The sequence below is a fragment of the Agelaius phoeniceus genome, chromosome 8, assembly GCF_051311805.1.
Source record: "Agelaius phoeniceus isolate bAgePho1 chromosome 8, bAgePho1.hap1, whole genome shotgun sequence".
Classification (NCBI taxonomy): domain Eukaryota; kingdom Metazoa; phylum Chordata; class Aves; order Passeriformes; family Icteridae; genus Agelaius; species Agelaius phoeniceus.
The window spans coordinates 20758981-20774484 of NC_135272.1; the positions used below are offsets into that span (position 1 = coordinate 20758981).

At 39.3% G+C, this 15504-nt stretch overlaps 1 protein-coding gene across 3 annotated transcripts; it reads right to left on the reverse strand.

Moving 5' to 3' along the window:
- Positions 1–973: 973 nt before the first annotated feature.
- Positions 974–11845, reverse strand: RWDD3 (RWD domain containing 3). Of its 3 annotated transcripts, XM_077182214.1 has the most exons (5): positions 11718–11830; positions 7448–7598; positions 6017–6495; positions 5197–5312; positions 974–5098 (listed from the first exon to the last, which is right to left on the reverse strand). In XM_077182214.1, exons 2-5 carry the CDS (start codon positions 7467–7469, stop codon positions 4984–4986), a joined length of 732 nt encoding a protein of 243 aa, XP_077038329.1. In that variant the 5' UTR covers positions 7470–7598; positions 11718–11830; the 3' UTR covers positions 974–4983. The 3 variants fall into 3 exon arrangements, with proteins under 3 accessions (XP_077038329.1, XP_077038327.1, XP_077038328.1); XM_077182212.1 differs by lacking the exon at positions 7448–7598 and having other exon boundaries at positions 11718–11845; XM_077182213.1 differs by lacking the exon at positions 11718–11830 and having other exon boundaries at positions 7448–8809.
- Between the last annotated feature and the right edge of the window lie 3659 nt (positions 11846–15504).

A 15504-nucleotide genomic window follows, 5' to 3' on the forward strand; every position in this document is an offset into this window, starting at 1 on the left:
CAGCCTGCCTCCACCCAGCTGGCACTGAGATCTAGTGTGACACACTGGGTTGGCCTGTTAAGCTCAGCTCCAGAAAACTTGGACAGCCTCCCATAGCTGCAGGAATGTAAAAGCTGACAATGGGAAAAGCAGCACAAAGTAGTTAATGTTCTCATGCAGAGCTCTTTTGTAATGAGTTTCATCCTAAAATGATGCTTTGCATTCAAGTTACAATAGGTAATAATGTATATACATATAAAGAATCAGAGATATTTACAATGGGAAATACTAATAAAATATTGACCTGAATTCCATGATCAACTATGTTGTAACACAGGGTACAAACTGATTACTGGTATCACATTAAGAAATACAAAGAAAATTCAAAAAGTGCAGCAGTTACTACCTTATTAGCATAAAATTAAATCATCTGAGTGCATAATTAACTCAAAACATTAAGAGCTTCACCTTTAGAGTCCAAAGAATTCCTTAAATTAATGTATTTTAGGCAGATTTTTAAGTCACCCTAAAGAGTTCTCTTCACTGTAAATTAATACTTTGAAGTTCAACAACACAAACTAATATAAAAGCCAACACATGAACATAGCAGAGAAAAATTGCTGCAAAATGCTATCAGCATATTTATATTCCAAGTTCCATTTATGTCTATAATTAAAAATATAAACAATCATAACTCTTCCATAAGATAACAAAAAATTAAGTATACATACAAAATATAATACCATAGCAGAGTGCTGCCAGTGTTGCATGTGTTATACACAAAAAGACAGGAAGATAATGCTTAGTACCACTATAAGATATATTAAAGTTGATTCCAGCAGTTGCACTATTTCATAATATAAGCAATTTCAGTCTCAAACTCTGGCAGAAATATAGTGAGTGCAACATTTCATCATCTTATTTCAAATGTACTATAGCATGGTTATGTTTGTATTTTCACAGATAAAGCTAAACAAATCAAGGAACACTAGGCTTTAAATCATCCATACGTAGGGTTTATTAAACTATTTTTAAAAGAAACAACGTAAACAAAATATTTTTTCCACTATGAAGTTTCTTAAGGCTCATTACAGTACCTCTGCATATAAATTATACTCAATTCAGTGGGTTTTGTGGGTCATTCACACCAGAAGAGACAAATGCTCTTATTATAGGAAAATGAGATGCAACTACAAAACCACAAAAATCAGCCTGATCCACAAAACAATCAAATCTACTTTCATTTATTTTTAATTGATTGTGTCAAGGATTTTCATATATGAGTTCTTACAGTGTCCTGTCCTCCCTGTAACATCAAATAACAAATTCAGGGGTGGTGGGGGGAAGAATTACTGAGACTAAGCATAAAAACCAGGTGAATTCCCAATACTGATGTCCTCCATTTATCTCCCTCCTCTGGATTGTTCTTGTTTCCTCAACCTATTTTTTGTTTTCTTCATACTTAATAAGCCAAGGTATTCAAAAAGACCAAAACAGGTATTCAAAAAGACCAGAAAACCTCAGTTTTGTCCTAAAAAACCTGCTTCTTCAAGTTGTCATTCCTATTGCAACATCTTTCATTTTAGCCTGATTTTTAAAGGAAACTATGATTATACAGCTGTGCTGTCTATACAGAAGCAAGCATATTATTACTACAAAGTTTTCCTAGAACTTCTGAATTGAAGTCATTTCAATTAAAATGAAAGGTTAACAACCTGAAAGAAACCAAGTACCTATGACTTTGATGAAGACGGTAACAGGTGAAAAAATGCTACTCATACCTTAAAGATTTATGCAAGAAATAATCAATTTATGCACAATCAATACCAGGCACGGGGGAACCCACCTGGAGAGCACCATCAGGAATGTATCTCCTGCAGGGAAGACTTCATGTGTGCTATAGCTTAGAAACTAGCAAGGCCACAGGAAACAAGGCTTTACTGACCATGGTGTTTGAAGAACTGTTTATAACATCCCATCCACAAGAAAGCTAGCTTCTAACTTGTTAAATCACCTTTAATTTGTGGATTTCTTCTTCCTTGCAACTGAATTTTCAGATTGCAGTAGTTACATGCACTTCACTTTTTACACAGTGATGCACTTTTTCCTTGCTTCTTATTCTTCTGCATCTGTGCGTTTTGTTCTTCTGTGTCTGCCTCAGCTCCCTTGGAAGGCAGAACATGCACCACAGGACCCATTCTGATGACTTTTGTGCCCCAGAGGCTCACAGGCTAGCTCGGATCTTTTTACAATGAATGCAAACAAACCATCACTTAACAGACAGCTGCAACATCCGTCCAGAAGAACAGCCTTTAAAAATATTGTTTACTTGTCTGAACAGAAGATATCCTCCTACCCTTCAAAATAAGTGACTGATTGATAGGTGGGCAAAAGCATTTGCTTTAACAGAATCAGACTGACATCAGTTCTCATGTTCTCTGCTGTCTGAACTGTATCAAGCTGATCAGATTTGTAATTTTCCTGAAGCACATCAAACCAAGCTATCAATTGTAGTCCTTTCCTACAGTGAACTTGTGGATTTGTCCACTGTGAGCTAGTGAGTAACAGATTTAACCATGGTAAAAATCCATTGTAAAAATTGCATTTTCCATCTCCTGAAACACAGAAATCATCCAGCTTCCTACAACTTCATTTGGCAGGAAGATGAGCACACATCAGGAGAGAGCTGCAACCCACCCAATTATTAACTTTTTCAATTGGCTGTTCCAAGGCCAGCTCTGGCCAAACAGTTGACCAGGAAGGCATCAGGCAGTAAAACTCAAAAATACAGGTTTATATTCAAGTGCAATTGGTAGCCACTGACACCATAAATGGCTTTTCTAGTTGAGAGGAAAACTTCAGTAAGTCTGCATCTAATCTTGCAAGAAAGATGATCACAACTTATGGCTCAGTTATTTTTGAAGTCACATGCATTTTGAGATCACATGAGTAGGTAATGCCATTTAACCTGATTCCTAAAATCAGCAGGTTTACAATGCATCTGGCAAAACCTTAACAATTTAGTTTTGCAGAGAGATACTGATTATGTTTCCTTATGCTGTACATGCATAGGCCTTGAGTTTGATATTTGTCAGATCAGTCACACAGAATAAGGAGACATTCTCTACAGCTTTTCAAAACTTTATACTGCACTGACACAATTTTTCAACACCTGAGAACAGCTCGATTCTGGAAACTGCAATTTAAAATACATGTTATTTTAATATTTTAAAGATACTTCTGTTTTATTCTTCTTTGTAAAAGTGAGGATTCATCTTCACAAGCACTTAAAATGATAGAAAATTAGATTTCCTGTCCCTCAGGAAGCAATTTCAAAATAATATAGAACAGATTTGTAAAATCTGTTCAAGCCAGTCTCTTTTCTGCTGAGCCTGAAGTACTGTATGTGGTAAACATGAAATACTCACTAAGAAGAACTTTGCTACTATCTCAGTAAAATTGCATCAGTGCATAAAATAACATGCAACATACATATTTGAGACACTTTATATTAGGAAAATCGCCAAAATCCTGAAAAACTTTAGAGACTCTCAAACAATATAGAACCCTTTATGCATCTGATATCTCAAACAGTAAAATATAAAAATCTTCCTAGTCTGCTTTAGTTACTTTTCTAGAATATATAAAGGAAGAGGTATGATCTCATGGTCTGAGCATGAAACAGGAAATCAGATCTTACATAATGATTTGCCAAACCACACTTTCAGAACTAAACAAATAGTATTGGTCTTGCCCCAGAACAATGGAAATAAATTAGTTTATACTGAATTGATCAAATCTGTTTAATTACAGAATACATGAGACATTTGGCTTCTGAGACTGAATTTTAGAGAGCAGTAAAGCACATGTTAGCTACATGCTAAAGCCAATTGAAATGGCAAATGGCAGTGCCAGCTACTAAGAAAATCACGATTGCAAAATTTTTATTACTGGATAATTTATCTAGTCTTGTTAGAGAATGGTTTCAGGTAAAATAGAAACCAAAGGATACACATTAATAATCATAATAAATAAGTATCCAATCCTCCCTAGGTAAACAGAACTTGCACAATTCATAAAAGTATGCATACAATTTGTAACATTATACAGATATAAAACACAAACTACTGATAAAAAAAATTACAGGTTGGCTAAGGCCAGTGGCCAACCCAAAAAACCCCAAATAAACAAACAAAAACAACTTGGCAAAAGCTTTGAAAGATGGAAGACTAAAGTCTGCGTATATACTGCTCCAACAGTTTAATTGAATCAATGTATCTGAAGTTGCACAGACAGTAAAACTAGATAAAACACAAAAAGGCATCTGTAAACAATCAAAGAAAATATTATAACTGGCTCTACCTCAGCTTTTTATCAATTTAAATCCTCCATGTGGGTGTTTTTATAAATTTTAGAATAAAAACTAATATTCAAAAAGACACTTCTAAGTTTTTTTCAGGCCTCAAGTGACATGAGCTTTTTATTCAAATCAACTATCTAGTATTTGTAATCAATTAAAGGGAGAATGAAAAATTAGCATATGAACTCCTAAGGGACATTAATTATATGCTGTCCTCACATATTTAAATGTGTGTTTGCTATGTTTTTATGGAAATATCTTCATACAGTCTTCCAAAGCAAAATTAATCGTGTTCTAACAAGCCATTATTGACAAATTCTACCATGAGAGAGAGGAAACAGAGCATTGAAAAACAGGGACTATAAAACAGAGTCTGACTAGAAGACTATTTTTTTATCATTATTTCTTCCCTGTCTCATGCTTGCCATGCAATTATAACAATCAACATCACATTGTTTTTTTGACATGAATGTCAAAAAAGTATCAGTTCTTAATGTATTAATTGCCTTTTTCTTGCAAAATGAGGACTACTACCGGTATTTCTTGCAGAAAAGCTTCAAGATTGTTTTGCCACATTAGTCCTTTTATCTTCCATCAGCATCTGCAGTCAACCACTGCTTTGGTCAGAGGTCCAGTGGTTTCTTTTACTTTAAGAGAGGAGACACAAACTCAGAGAAAAGAGTTTTAAGTCCTGCAGTTTCAAATTCCTTTTGTAACTCCTCCGGTGCTGAATATTCTTTGACTTCAAACGTCTGAAACCTACATTGTAAAAGGGAAACTGATGAATATGCCTGGATTTGTCAGAATGTTATTATCAATTCTGTTACTTTTCTACCCACAACAGTACTAAATTATACCTTTTATGCTGGGACTGTAGTTCTGTCTCACACAGTACTCTCATCATTTTCTCTTTGCATTTCTTTCCACTTGAGTCCACATCTACCTTAGAAGTTTTCTGAAGAATCAAGTACTCCTAAATGACAAAAAAAAAATCCCAAAATATTAAATGTCACCTAGTAGTTTCAAAGTTTAGTAAAATGCAAAAGCTCACTCAAAATGTAGTCTTTCTTTTTTAAACACAGCAATCAAACTTTGAAAGTGCCCATGCCAAAAAGTGCACAACTGCTTCTATTCATCAGTTTTAAGCTAAGCAGGCCTAACTGATTAAGAGAACATGAGTTAGAAAAGCCAAAACATTCTCCTCCAACATCACCACAAAAACCCACCTAAGGCAGTGGGAGTTTGTACATACAGACAAAAATTTCAAAGCCCATGCATGCACTAGGAGCACCACATGGTTTTAAGTCAAGGAAAGAGACAGTTAATAATGAGTTAGAAATATGTCTGTTATTAGTTCCTCACCAAAAACTTGTCCAATTTCTGGGACATTTGGGAAATACAGGAAACTGAAGCTAGGCATATTAAGGTCCGGAAACAAAAGGATATGGGGGTATAGTTCCAGTGGGAAGCAAAGCAATACAGGCCACAGGTATCACTGTAGACAGAATAGAACACCTTTTTCTTTAATACAGAATAAAGTCACTGGGTCTTCCTAGTCTCATAATGATCAATTTGCTTCCAAAATTGTTAATCTTAGAAAAACACACACAAAATATTCAGACACAGAGGTTTCAGTGGTAAATCAATAGAACTAGTCAGCATTCATTGTTCCTGCACCTTAATGCTGTTCCTGTCACCCTGAAGAAGAATCAATATTATCTTGCCCATGAACATCAGTCTTCCAGTCAGCCTTAGATCTGAAGCCCATTTTTCCACAGTTTTCACATATTTTGCTTTTGCTCTCATGTGATCTAAATTCAAAAGGAGCATCCAGATACCATCTTCTGTTACTTTTGACAAAGTAGGTTTTTCATTGAAAACTGTTGCCAATTGTTTAATGACATCTTTAAGATGCTGCTGTACCCAAAGGATCAGATCGTGTACCATGGGCTCAGAAAGATGCTTCTTGGCTTCTTCAAGTAATTTCTCTCTCACATCCATACACTGGGCCCTTGTAAGCTGGTCTGAGGTAACAGAAATATCTGGTACGGTTGATGGGTAATTGACTGGTAAATGAAATAACAGCTTTAAAAGTACATCTGTATCCAGCACTTCTTTCACACTGATTTGAATTCTAAATGAGATTCCATGCGTTTCTGGAAAATAGAAAAAAAACTCAACATTAATAGTTAGCTTGAAGTTGAAATACATATTTATCATTAAATCATACTATTTTCTTTAACAATTCAACTCAAATAATTGACATTTCCTATAAAATAAGAGGGAGTGATTTTTTTTTCTGCAGGGTGGGGACTTGCAACCAATGGCTAAAGCTATACCTGCAGGGAATCCTGAAATGAAACACTTCTATAACATAGTAGAAGAAAAGTTATTAACACATTCTACAAAGCATTCACACCTTTTGGCTCTTTCAAAGTCTAGACAAGCCAGTAATAAAGAATTGTCTCTCTCAAACACATAACTAAGCTTCCACAGCTCAACAGCAAAAGCAAGGGCAACTGAAAATAGAGACTTTTCTGGATGGGCTCAGCACTGCCCTAAGTTTACTCCTACAGAAATCTGTAAGACTTCTAACATCAATACTAATGCAAGGCAAACAGACTTGCACCAGGTATTTTTTAAGACAATCATTCAAAAGCAGTTCCACACTAAGCAGAGACTTGGAAAGAAAGAAGTCAGATTCTTTGTCCCCTACAACTTGCAGAGAAAATACACTTAAATCTTTTCTGCCAACTCCTCTACAACAGTTGCACTAACATAAGGAAACCATCCCTGTTGGACACCTGACCCTAGATAATACATATCTAATTATGTATGTACTCATATTAATGTATGTTTATATATCTTCATAGCTGCTCAAATCTGTTGTAGGGCTACTTAAGAATTATTTTCAGAGTGGAAAGGATACACTCAGTATGCAGCAGGAAAGGCTGGAAGATCACATCATCCTGATAAATCATATAATCAAAGATGCTTAATATTAAAGTTATGTACAGTATTTCATTTCATGAAATAAAACCTTCTTAACCAGAAGTTTCACAGAAAAACAATACAAAACTTGACAAAGTAAAAAGCACGGACAAAGACCTTTCTTTTGCTCCTCTGCCATGAAGTAAGAGGGTATCAATCAGACAAAAGATGATCTTCTTCAGATGTTCTCCGCTTCACCCCTTTGATGCATTCTAAACACTTCACTCCTTTTCTTTCAAAAATTGCTAAAATGTCAGGTTGATTCACTCTATGAGGGCAGGAGAAGCCAGATTTGAAAGGCAGATTAGAGGAGAGCTGAGTTTCAGAGCCGGTCTTTTGAAGTGACTTGCACTCTTCCCCCTCTACCTTACCTTGCCTTCCTTTACATGACAGTCAGATGAATTATGTTTGATTAGTATTACTGATGCCACTAACCAACCTCTCACATAAAATGTATGATTTTGCATTTGAAACCTACTAAAAAGTGAAAGAAGCTAAAAGTGACTTGGACAGACAGAAGTACTTTAGAGAACTTATCCAAGGGCTTGTTTTCAAACCTCCTTCCTGGGTCATACAAAGAACTCTCAAGGTCAGAGAAGTCACAAAATAAAATTAACACACCCTCCAAACCCAATAATCAAATTCTAGCAGTACTATGAAGAAGTCTCCAAGTCAAATTCAGTGGTGAAAGCAGTAGATGCAATCCCAGTGAATTCAATGAAATCACACCAAACCACGCCCGTATTTACGGGCACCACATGCCAAAAGAGTAATTTCCTGCCAACAGGAGTTTGTCTTCTATCCTCCAAGTCCCTATCAAAGGTTTCAGACCACTTTTGAGACAAATGCATTCCTCAGAAAAACACCAGCCTTCCAAGAAAACCCTTGCACATGGTCAGCAGTTACTGAGGAGGACCTCAAGCCTTCCCACTCCTAAATTCTGTTTTCTGCTGCCCTAACAAGTGTTTCTTCCTGGGTGCCAGCAGCAGTAGCTCCTCTGCCATTACACTGGGCTCAGCACACACAATCACAGACACAGGCAGCAAACCTGCCCTGCGTGTCCTGGGGCCCCCAGCAGCCTCCTGGCCAGCACGGAGCTGTCTGCACACACAGCCATTGCCCCAGACAGCGCTGCTGCCCCACTCAGGGCAGCCCCACCTGGCATCTGCGTGAATGCGGCCAGCACCATTGAAATCCTGCCTGAGAATCACTTTGTTTTAAATTATGTTGCCACGAGATTTTAAAATGCACAGCCTATATAAATTGAAAAATACTACTCTATCACCAGCTTAATTACAGTGACAGAAAAACAGGTTACCTTTCAGATAATCCTCCTAGGATTTTTCCACTAGCTTGTCACAACAGACCTCACCAACTCAGAAGGAACAGAGGGCTAGACAGGCCAACCGTGCCCCTCCAACAAGGGCCTCCTGCTGCAGTGATCTTATTCTTAAACCTGCAAAAATCTCACCTTTCCTTGTGATGAACTAACCTGAAGGAGGCAGAACAGCCTCGCATCCCAAGGTGTATCACCCTGAGCCATCAGGAAAAGCCCAGCCGTGCTCATTTACATCTGCTTCAGACTTTACTTTTTTAGAAAGCAGAATCAGTTCAAAACCTTTGCAGGGCTACAGCATCTAAGTTTAAATAAACCTTGCAGCGTCCATTTTCTGCACCAGCGCTGCAGACAGTGGCAGAACAAAGAGCAAACCACCGGCGCGCCGCACAACCTGGCTCCAAAGAAATATTTCCTTTGTTTGCACATGCTACGAGGGCCGAGTTGTCTTCACAGCAACATGATGATTATTTCTGAAATAAAAGGTTGGGTATGACTGTTCTGCTGGCATTTAATGCACTAATCAGACCAAACTCAATACATTTTAACTCATTTCCCCCCATAGCTGCATGCTTATCAGTATATTTAGCTCTAGCATACTTCAGAATTTTTCTTATGTTCCATGTCAACCAGACAGATATCCCCCTCCTCTCCTGCCCAAAAGCATTTTATGCAACACATGCAGTCTATTTTTAAATTCAGAATATGGCACCTACTAACGTACAAGCTTAGAATATCTAAATATATTTTTATAGCAAGCTTGGTGAACAGACCAAAAGAGAACAGATTAACAATTAAATTATGGATTTCTATCTGTAACACTAATCTTTGCAAACAGATATATAAGGTAAAAAAGATACACTGTAATTAGTTTATTTAAATTCATCCACACATTGGTTTTGATAAAAACACATTTTACATTCTGAATACTTCATTGTTAAATTCCAAAAAGCCAAAGTTTTTACCATACCAAGAGACCTGTAAAAGCATTCTCTCACATTTCTCAAAACCACAAATCCCCAATGGCCTCCTTTTTGATCCCATGGATCTACACACAAATTACTCTTAATGTCTTAGAAATTGCATAACATAACAGTCTTCCTGGAAGTTATGTCTGTGCACCCTTGGTCAATGACAATTTACATGGTTTGAAGAGCTAAAGCAAATAGAATCTAATGACTGGAGTGCAAGTCAATTGTATACTGACTAGAGATTCTACAGCTCCAACAAGTAAATTCCAAGTGTAAGAAAAATACAAATAGTCATTGTTGTAAAATAGTATTTTCAATGCCAGCAGAAAATTACATAAACCAATCAAATATACCTGATCCTACCATATCATGAACACAGCCTGGTTAGAGGCCCTCCAAGATCACATAACAATATAAATAAAATAGTCTACTCCCATTGCGCACTTGTGGCACCTCACTTTATGTCCAAGAAGGATTTTAAACCTTTTAGATTCTAGTAACTTATAAACACAAAATCATTTTTCCATATATGAAGCACAGAGAAGAATGTGCCTACACTTTTCAACAGATTTGGAGGAACAGATGTGTATATGCAATGCTCGGATATGCTCACGTTTTTTAAAATTAACATCTGATGAGCCTGGATACTGCTTTTTCAAACTATGCCCAAAATAACATTCTTGGAATTTTCACTTAAAAAAAAAAAACTCAGTTGAAACATTTCATCAATCACGTTTTAAAAATACATGCCTAAATACCAATTTAAAAAAATTAAATGGCAGAATTACATGCCTGCACTAGAGCAGGAGGTGTGTCATTTATCTAGATAGAAAATTGGTAGTTTTAGATTACTGTGGTTAATTGTGCTCCCTACAGACACTAATGCCTTCATCCAGCCTCTCCCCTCAAGCACAGTCACTACAACAGGACAACTGCCCAGGACAATATGCAGATATTCGGAATATCTCCAGTGAGGGAGACTCCACAAGCTCTCCTGGCAGCCTCCAGCACTCAGTCACACTCACAGTAAAAAAATTCTCCTTATCAATCTCAGTTCTTTTGGGCTGAATACATACATGTGCAGACAAAATCTGACCACTACATCCACCTTCAGCAGCATTGCCCAGGACTTCACTGCAGGAGCCTGCTCCCAGTCCATCACTGTGCTGGGGAGCTGGGCAGAACCCTGCAAGAGCTCCCAGACACCGGGGACCCGTGGTACACAACACAGGCATACTCTGTGCTTATTTGTTGGAGAGAGATACACGTGCATATATATCTAAGAGTTGTCACATCTGTGCTAGGCACCAAGCAAAATTTACTAATGGCCTGGATCTGGACACCAACACTTGCATATCCTACCTGACAATTAAGCCTGACAGAGCTGCCATTGTACACTGGAACTACTGAGATTTATTCTCCCTTGTTAAAGGGGGCATCCTCACAGCATCATACAGCACAGACTGAAAAAAGCCATCTTTTACTACTGTGCTCTGATCAGTGGCCACCATGGCTGGTGCACAAACCATGAAGGCATCCACTGCACTCCTTGTCTACAGCACCCAGCAGCTAATGGCAGCAAGTGCTACAAACCTGATCATTCCACCCACGGCAGACACGACACATCAGCCTCAGTACCCTGTAAAACCTACAGCCGTACGTATTCTGCTGAAGCAGCAGTAACGTCTGGCACGTCACAATGCCCAGGTAGTCAGCTTACCCCAGAAAAATACAGAGATAACCCAATGCTTCTTACGCACTGCAGCAGCTGTACCCTACTCAGTATTACCAGAAAACAGCTGGGCTTGCTAACGCGTACGAGATTCACTTGCTCGTTTGCCTAGAGAGCAGCCAGCCCGCTCCCAGCGCTGCCCCGCAGGGCACTGAGCAGGGCCCGCCGGGCTCCGCGCCCCAAGAGCGGCCGCCAGCACAGACACCCGGCGGGGCAGGGACACGCGACAAGCGACAGCAGCGAGCGACTGCGCCCGTGCTGCCCCTGGCTGAGCCCCACCGCGAGCGGCCCCAGAGCCCGGTCGGGCCGGAGAGCCCGGGCTGTGGGCAGAGAGCGCGGCCGCATCACCTGAGGCCGCCAGCACCTCGCAGGCGCCCGGCTCGCAGTAGATGGCGGCGAGCGCCGACAGCTCCTCCCGAGCCAGCTCCGACATGGCCGCCGCCGCGCGCCGCCGCGCCCCCTGCCGGCCGCGGGGTCTGCACCATGGCCGCCAGGGGGCGCCGCCGGCCGGAGCGCGCCGCAGGGAAGGAACAAAATGGCCGCTCTGTGCGGCCCGCAGGTGGAGCCGCGTCCGCGTGTCCGGCCCTGTCCCACAGCGGAGCGCTGCGCGACGGTCTGACCCACATGAGGAAGAGCTGGCTCGGCCTCGGGCTGTACACCCCAGGATCGCGGCCACACACAACCCTGCGGAGAGTAAAATAATGTTACCTAACTCAACTACCGTGGCTTCACAAGCCCGTTACCAGCCCTCACACCGAGGTTGTGCATTGCCAACAGCACCATTATGATGCCTGAAAGACAGGCTGGAAATAAATCCCCATAGATGGACGTCTATAGAGCAGGTGTTTGCTTATTGCAGCGCTGGGGGTGAGGGGGATATCTTCACCTAACTCACCCACCCGTGTCTGTGCTGTGGTATATTTATGCATAAGTACTGCTTAGTGTCACTGTGTCACTACAACATCATCACATAGGCTCCAGAACTCATTTACACTGTGTGATCTGGTGGTTATTAGATCGTTCTTTTGCATTGTGCTTGTACCTCCCCAATTCATCAGGGGTCTTTGATGAAGGCTTCCAAGGTCTTCTTGACATCTGAATTTTTCAACTTTGTCTTCAGAACATGAGCAGTTACCGTGTCCCTTGGTCTATCTGGTCTTGAGCAGCCCAAATTCTTTGTTTTGTGGTTAATTGGCTTTGAAGTTGTCAATTTATCATTAATACTATAATTACCTATCTCTAAAGCTATCCACCTGGCAAGTTTTTTCTTCTTTTTTGTTTATTCAGCATTAAGCAACTAGTTAACCATATACCATTACAATATATAAAAAGTTATTTATATCAGGTTATATAGGTATGAAAGTTATAATTCAGGTTATATAGATATATAAAAAGTGATGATTTAGGTTATATTGATATCAAGTTATATAGATACATCAGGTTATACTGATATCTTTTAACTCAAGCTATACAAGCACCTTATAAATTTGATCTAAATTATATAGGCATCAATTAACTCCCAGACAAAATCTGGTATCTCCTATTACTACAAAATCACTTTTAAAAGCAAGGGCTAAGGGCGGGGGGAGGGTTACTTTTCAGGATTTCTAACCCCCTAACTTGTGTTGAAATGACAAGAACTATGAGGTGGCTGAGCAGGGGAGGAGGAAGATGCTGGGAGGGAGCAGCACAGCCAGGCCACTGTCAGAAAGAAGGCTGTGGTGGAAATTAGCCTTAGAAGTGCCTCTATTCTATTATTAAGAACTTCCTTGCCCTGGTCTTTCCCCTTCTCCTCTGCCACTTTGCATATTCCATTTTACATGTTTAAATAAAAAAGTCGATGTAAATGTCTTTTGAATTGACACTATCACAAGACATGGAGGTCCCTATGAATAAGTTACTGCACTCTGACATTTGGAAGTCATCAAATGAGACAGTATAATGTCAGCTTGATATTTTTCACTCTATGAAAATATCAGCTTCATGTCAAAGATCTAAATTCCATCTTAATGTAATGAATTTTCGTGTATTCACAGACAACTGAAAATGCTAAATATTTAAATTTGAAATGAACATCTACAGTTACAATCTGGCCTTCATATTGCATTATTACAAAATTGAAAGTCAAGATCTTATTTCCTCTCTTTCTTTATTTCTTCAAGCATTGAAGTGTTTGATAGAATTTTAGCCACATTCTCTAAATGAATACTTCCCCATCAACACACAGCAAATAAAGTTAAAAAAGAAAAGCTTTGCTTCTTAGTCAGCCTATATTAAACCAGCTCCAACACCCAGTCACAAAACAATTGTGGCACCAGTATCTCCACTTTGCCTGACAAGGCAAACAGAATGCAACCTTCCATACATAGGTTAGATTAATCTTCCCAGGGTTATTTGCAAAAACAGTATCCTTTGCCTCCCACTCAGTATAAGTACAGCCTCAACCAGGTGTTGTTTCAACAGCCACTAGTGAATATATATAAAATGGTGCATTTGGACCAGTTTTTCCCCTAACCTGAGTGGCAAATCAGAGGAAGAGTATGTCATTGTCATACCATAAAACTTTCATACCTTCTTTATGATACCTCATGGGCAGCTCCTCAGGGCCAGCTGACTCCTTCCTCTTCACTGCAGCACAGCCAACTAACCCCAACTGTCCCTCAGTTAGCCAGCCCACCCTTTTATAACACTCATTGGGTACACCTTAGCCTATTAAGGGCAGGCCTGTTCTTAATACCTGTAATTAGCACAGCTGCAACTCCTCAGGGGTGAGATTGCCTTTAGCACTATCTCTTATTCTTCTACAATCCATCCTCCCACAGTAGCAGACAGACATTTGGAAAAAAGTAAATTTGGAACATCCATCTGTACCTTTACCATCAATTCCATGCCAGCCCCTTTGCCACCTCCTCGATCCTAAGTGCAGGCAGTGCTACAAGCACATCCTCCAGAAGGCATTAAAAAGGACATGAGGAAGTCTAGGGGTCACTGCAGTTGTCCATTTGGGGTTCACAAGACCAACACTGATGAGGAACCCATAACCACCGTGAAGGTGACAGCTGACCAGTGCAACACCTCTGCCTTTGGCACTGCTGCAGTGCCCACATTTCCTGATACAACCAACAGTGCTGCCAGCTCTAATGCAGCCAGAATGGCACAGCCAGAGCTGTCCTTGCCTGAGTTAAATAGCACCACCTTTTCAGAGACCTGAGAAAGAAGCTACCATTTCTCTAATAACAACTGTAAGTGTTATTGCAATGGTAGAAGTCTTACCCAAAGTGCCTTGTACAAAAATGGCAGAGAGAAACCAACACGAAACCTGTAAAAATCTCTCCAAATAAACTAAGGCAAAAGCTTGAAGAAAACAGAAAGAGAAGCAATCCCAGTAATTGTGAAAATACAGGATAAAACACGGAAATATTTTTCTCCTAGTATTCTTAAGTACAGCTAGTGGAAATTTTTTTTCCTGTCGTTTTTTTACAGTTGAAATGAACCCATTTAACAAAAAATTTACATTGCAAATTAAAGCTGGCAAAAATTGCATGGTTTGCTGTAAGGTTAAATTCAGCATTTTCATGAGGTTTTGCTTTCCAGTTCTTCAAAATGTGACAACAAATTCTCATTGATATATAAAAAAATACTTAATTTGAGAGAAAAACAAAGCAGAGGAAAGACCTTTCCTCTTACTTTTCCTTGTAAGTATTTCAGAAGCAAGTTTTTCAAGGTTTTGTGATCCAGCAGTGCCTTTTAAAGGCACTTGCAGTTATCCTCCATGCATTAAACTGCTCTCAGTCAATTCCCTGAGACACTTAATCTTTTGGCAGATGGAAACTCATTTTGAAAGTGTACTAATGATCAATTAAAGCATTAGCTATCTCTGCAGACAGAAGGTTTATGGGGTCATAGTCTTCAGAAGCTGGAGGCAAGAACAGCAGCATGTTAGCAAAATAGCTAAAACTTTCTGTAGTTACCACAAAATTGGCATAACACGGGAAAACAAAAACGTGACACTCTTTTTTATTTTTTTCCCATAATATGTAGAAAACAAATGTAATGGTTTCTATTTTATGAGAGAGGCCGTGGTCCAAACTGAACATCAGCAAAAGAAATAATCTAATCTTTTAAATTTTCTTAA

Bases quoted from the DNA above. Each gene is read 5' to 3' on its own strand.
- RWDD3 (XM_077182212.1), bottom strand. From the start codon at position 11,802: ATGTCGGAGCTGGCTCGGGAGGAGCTGTCGGCGCTCGCCGCCATCTAC. The intron at 6,496-11,717 runs GTGATGCGGCCG...TCTATTTTCCAG, and splicing joins CGAGGTGCTGGCGGCCTCAG to AAACGCATGGAATCTCATTT. The intron at 5,313-6,016 runs GTGCAGGAACAA...TTTGTCATTTAG, and splicing joins GTGACAGGAACAGCATTAAG to GAGTACTTGATTCTTCAGAA.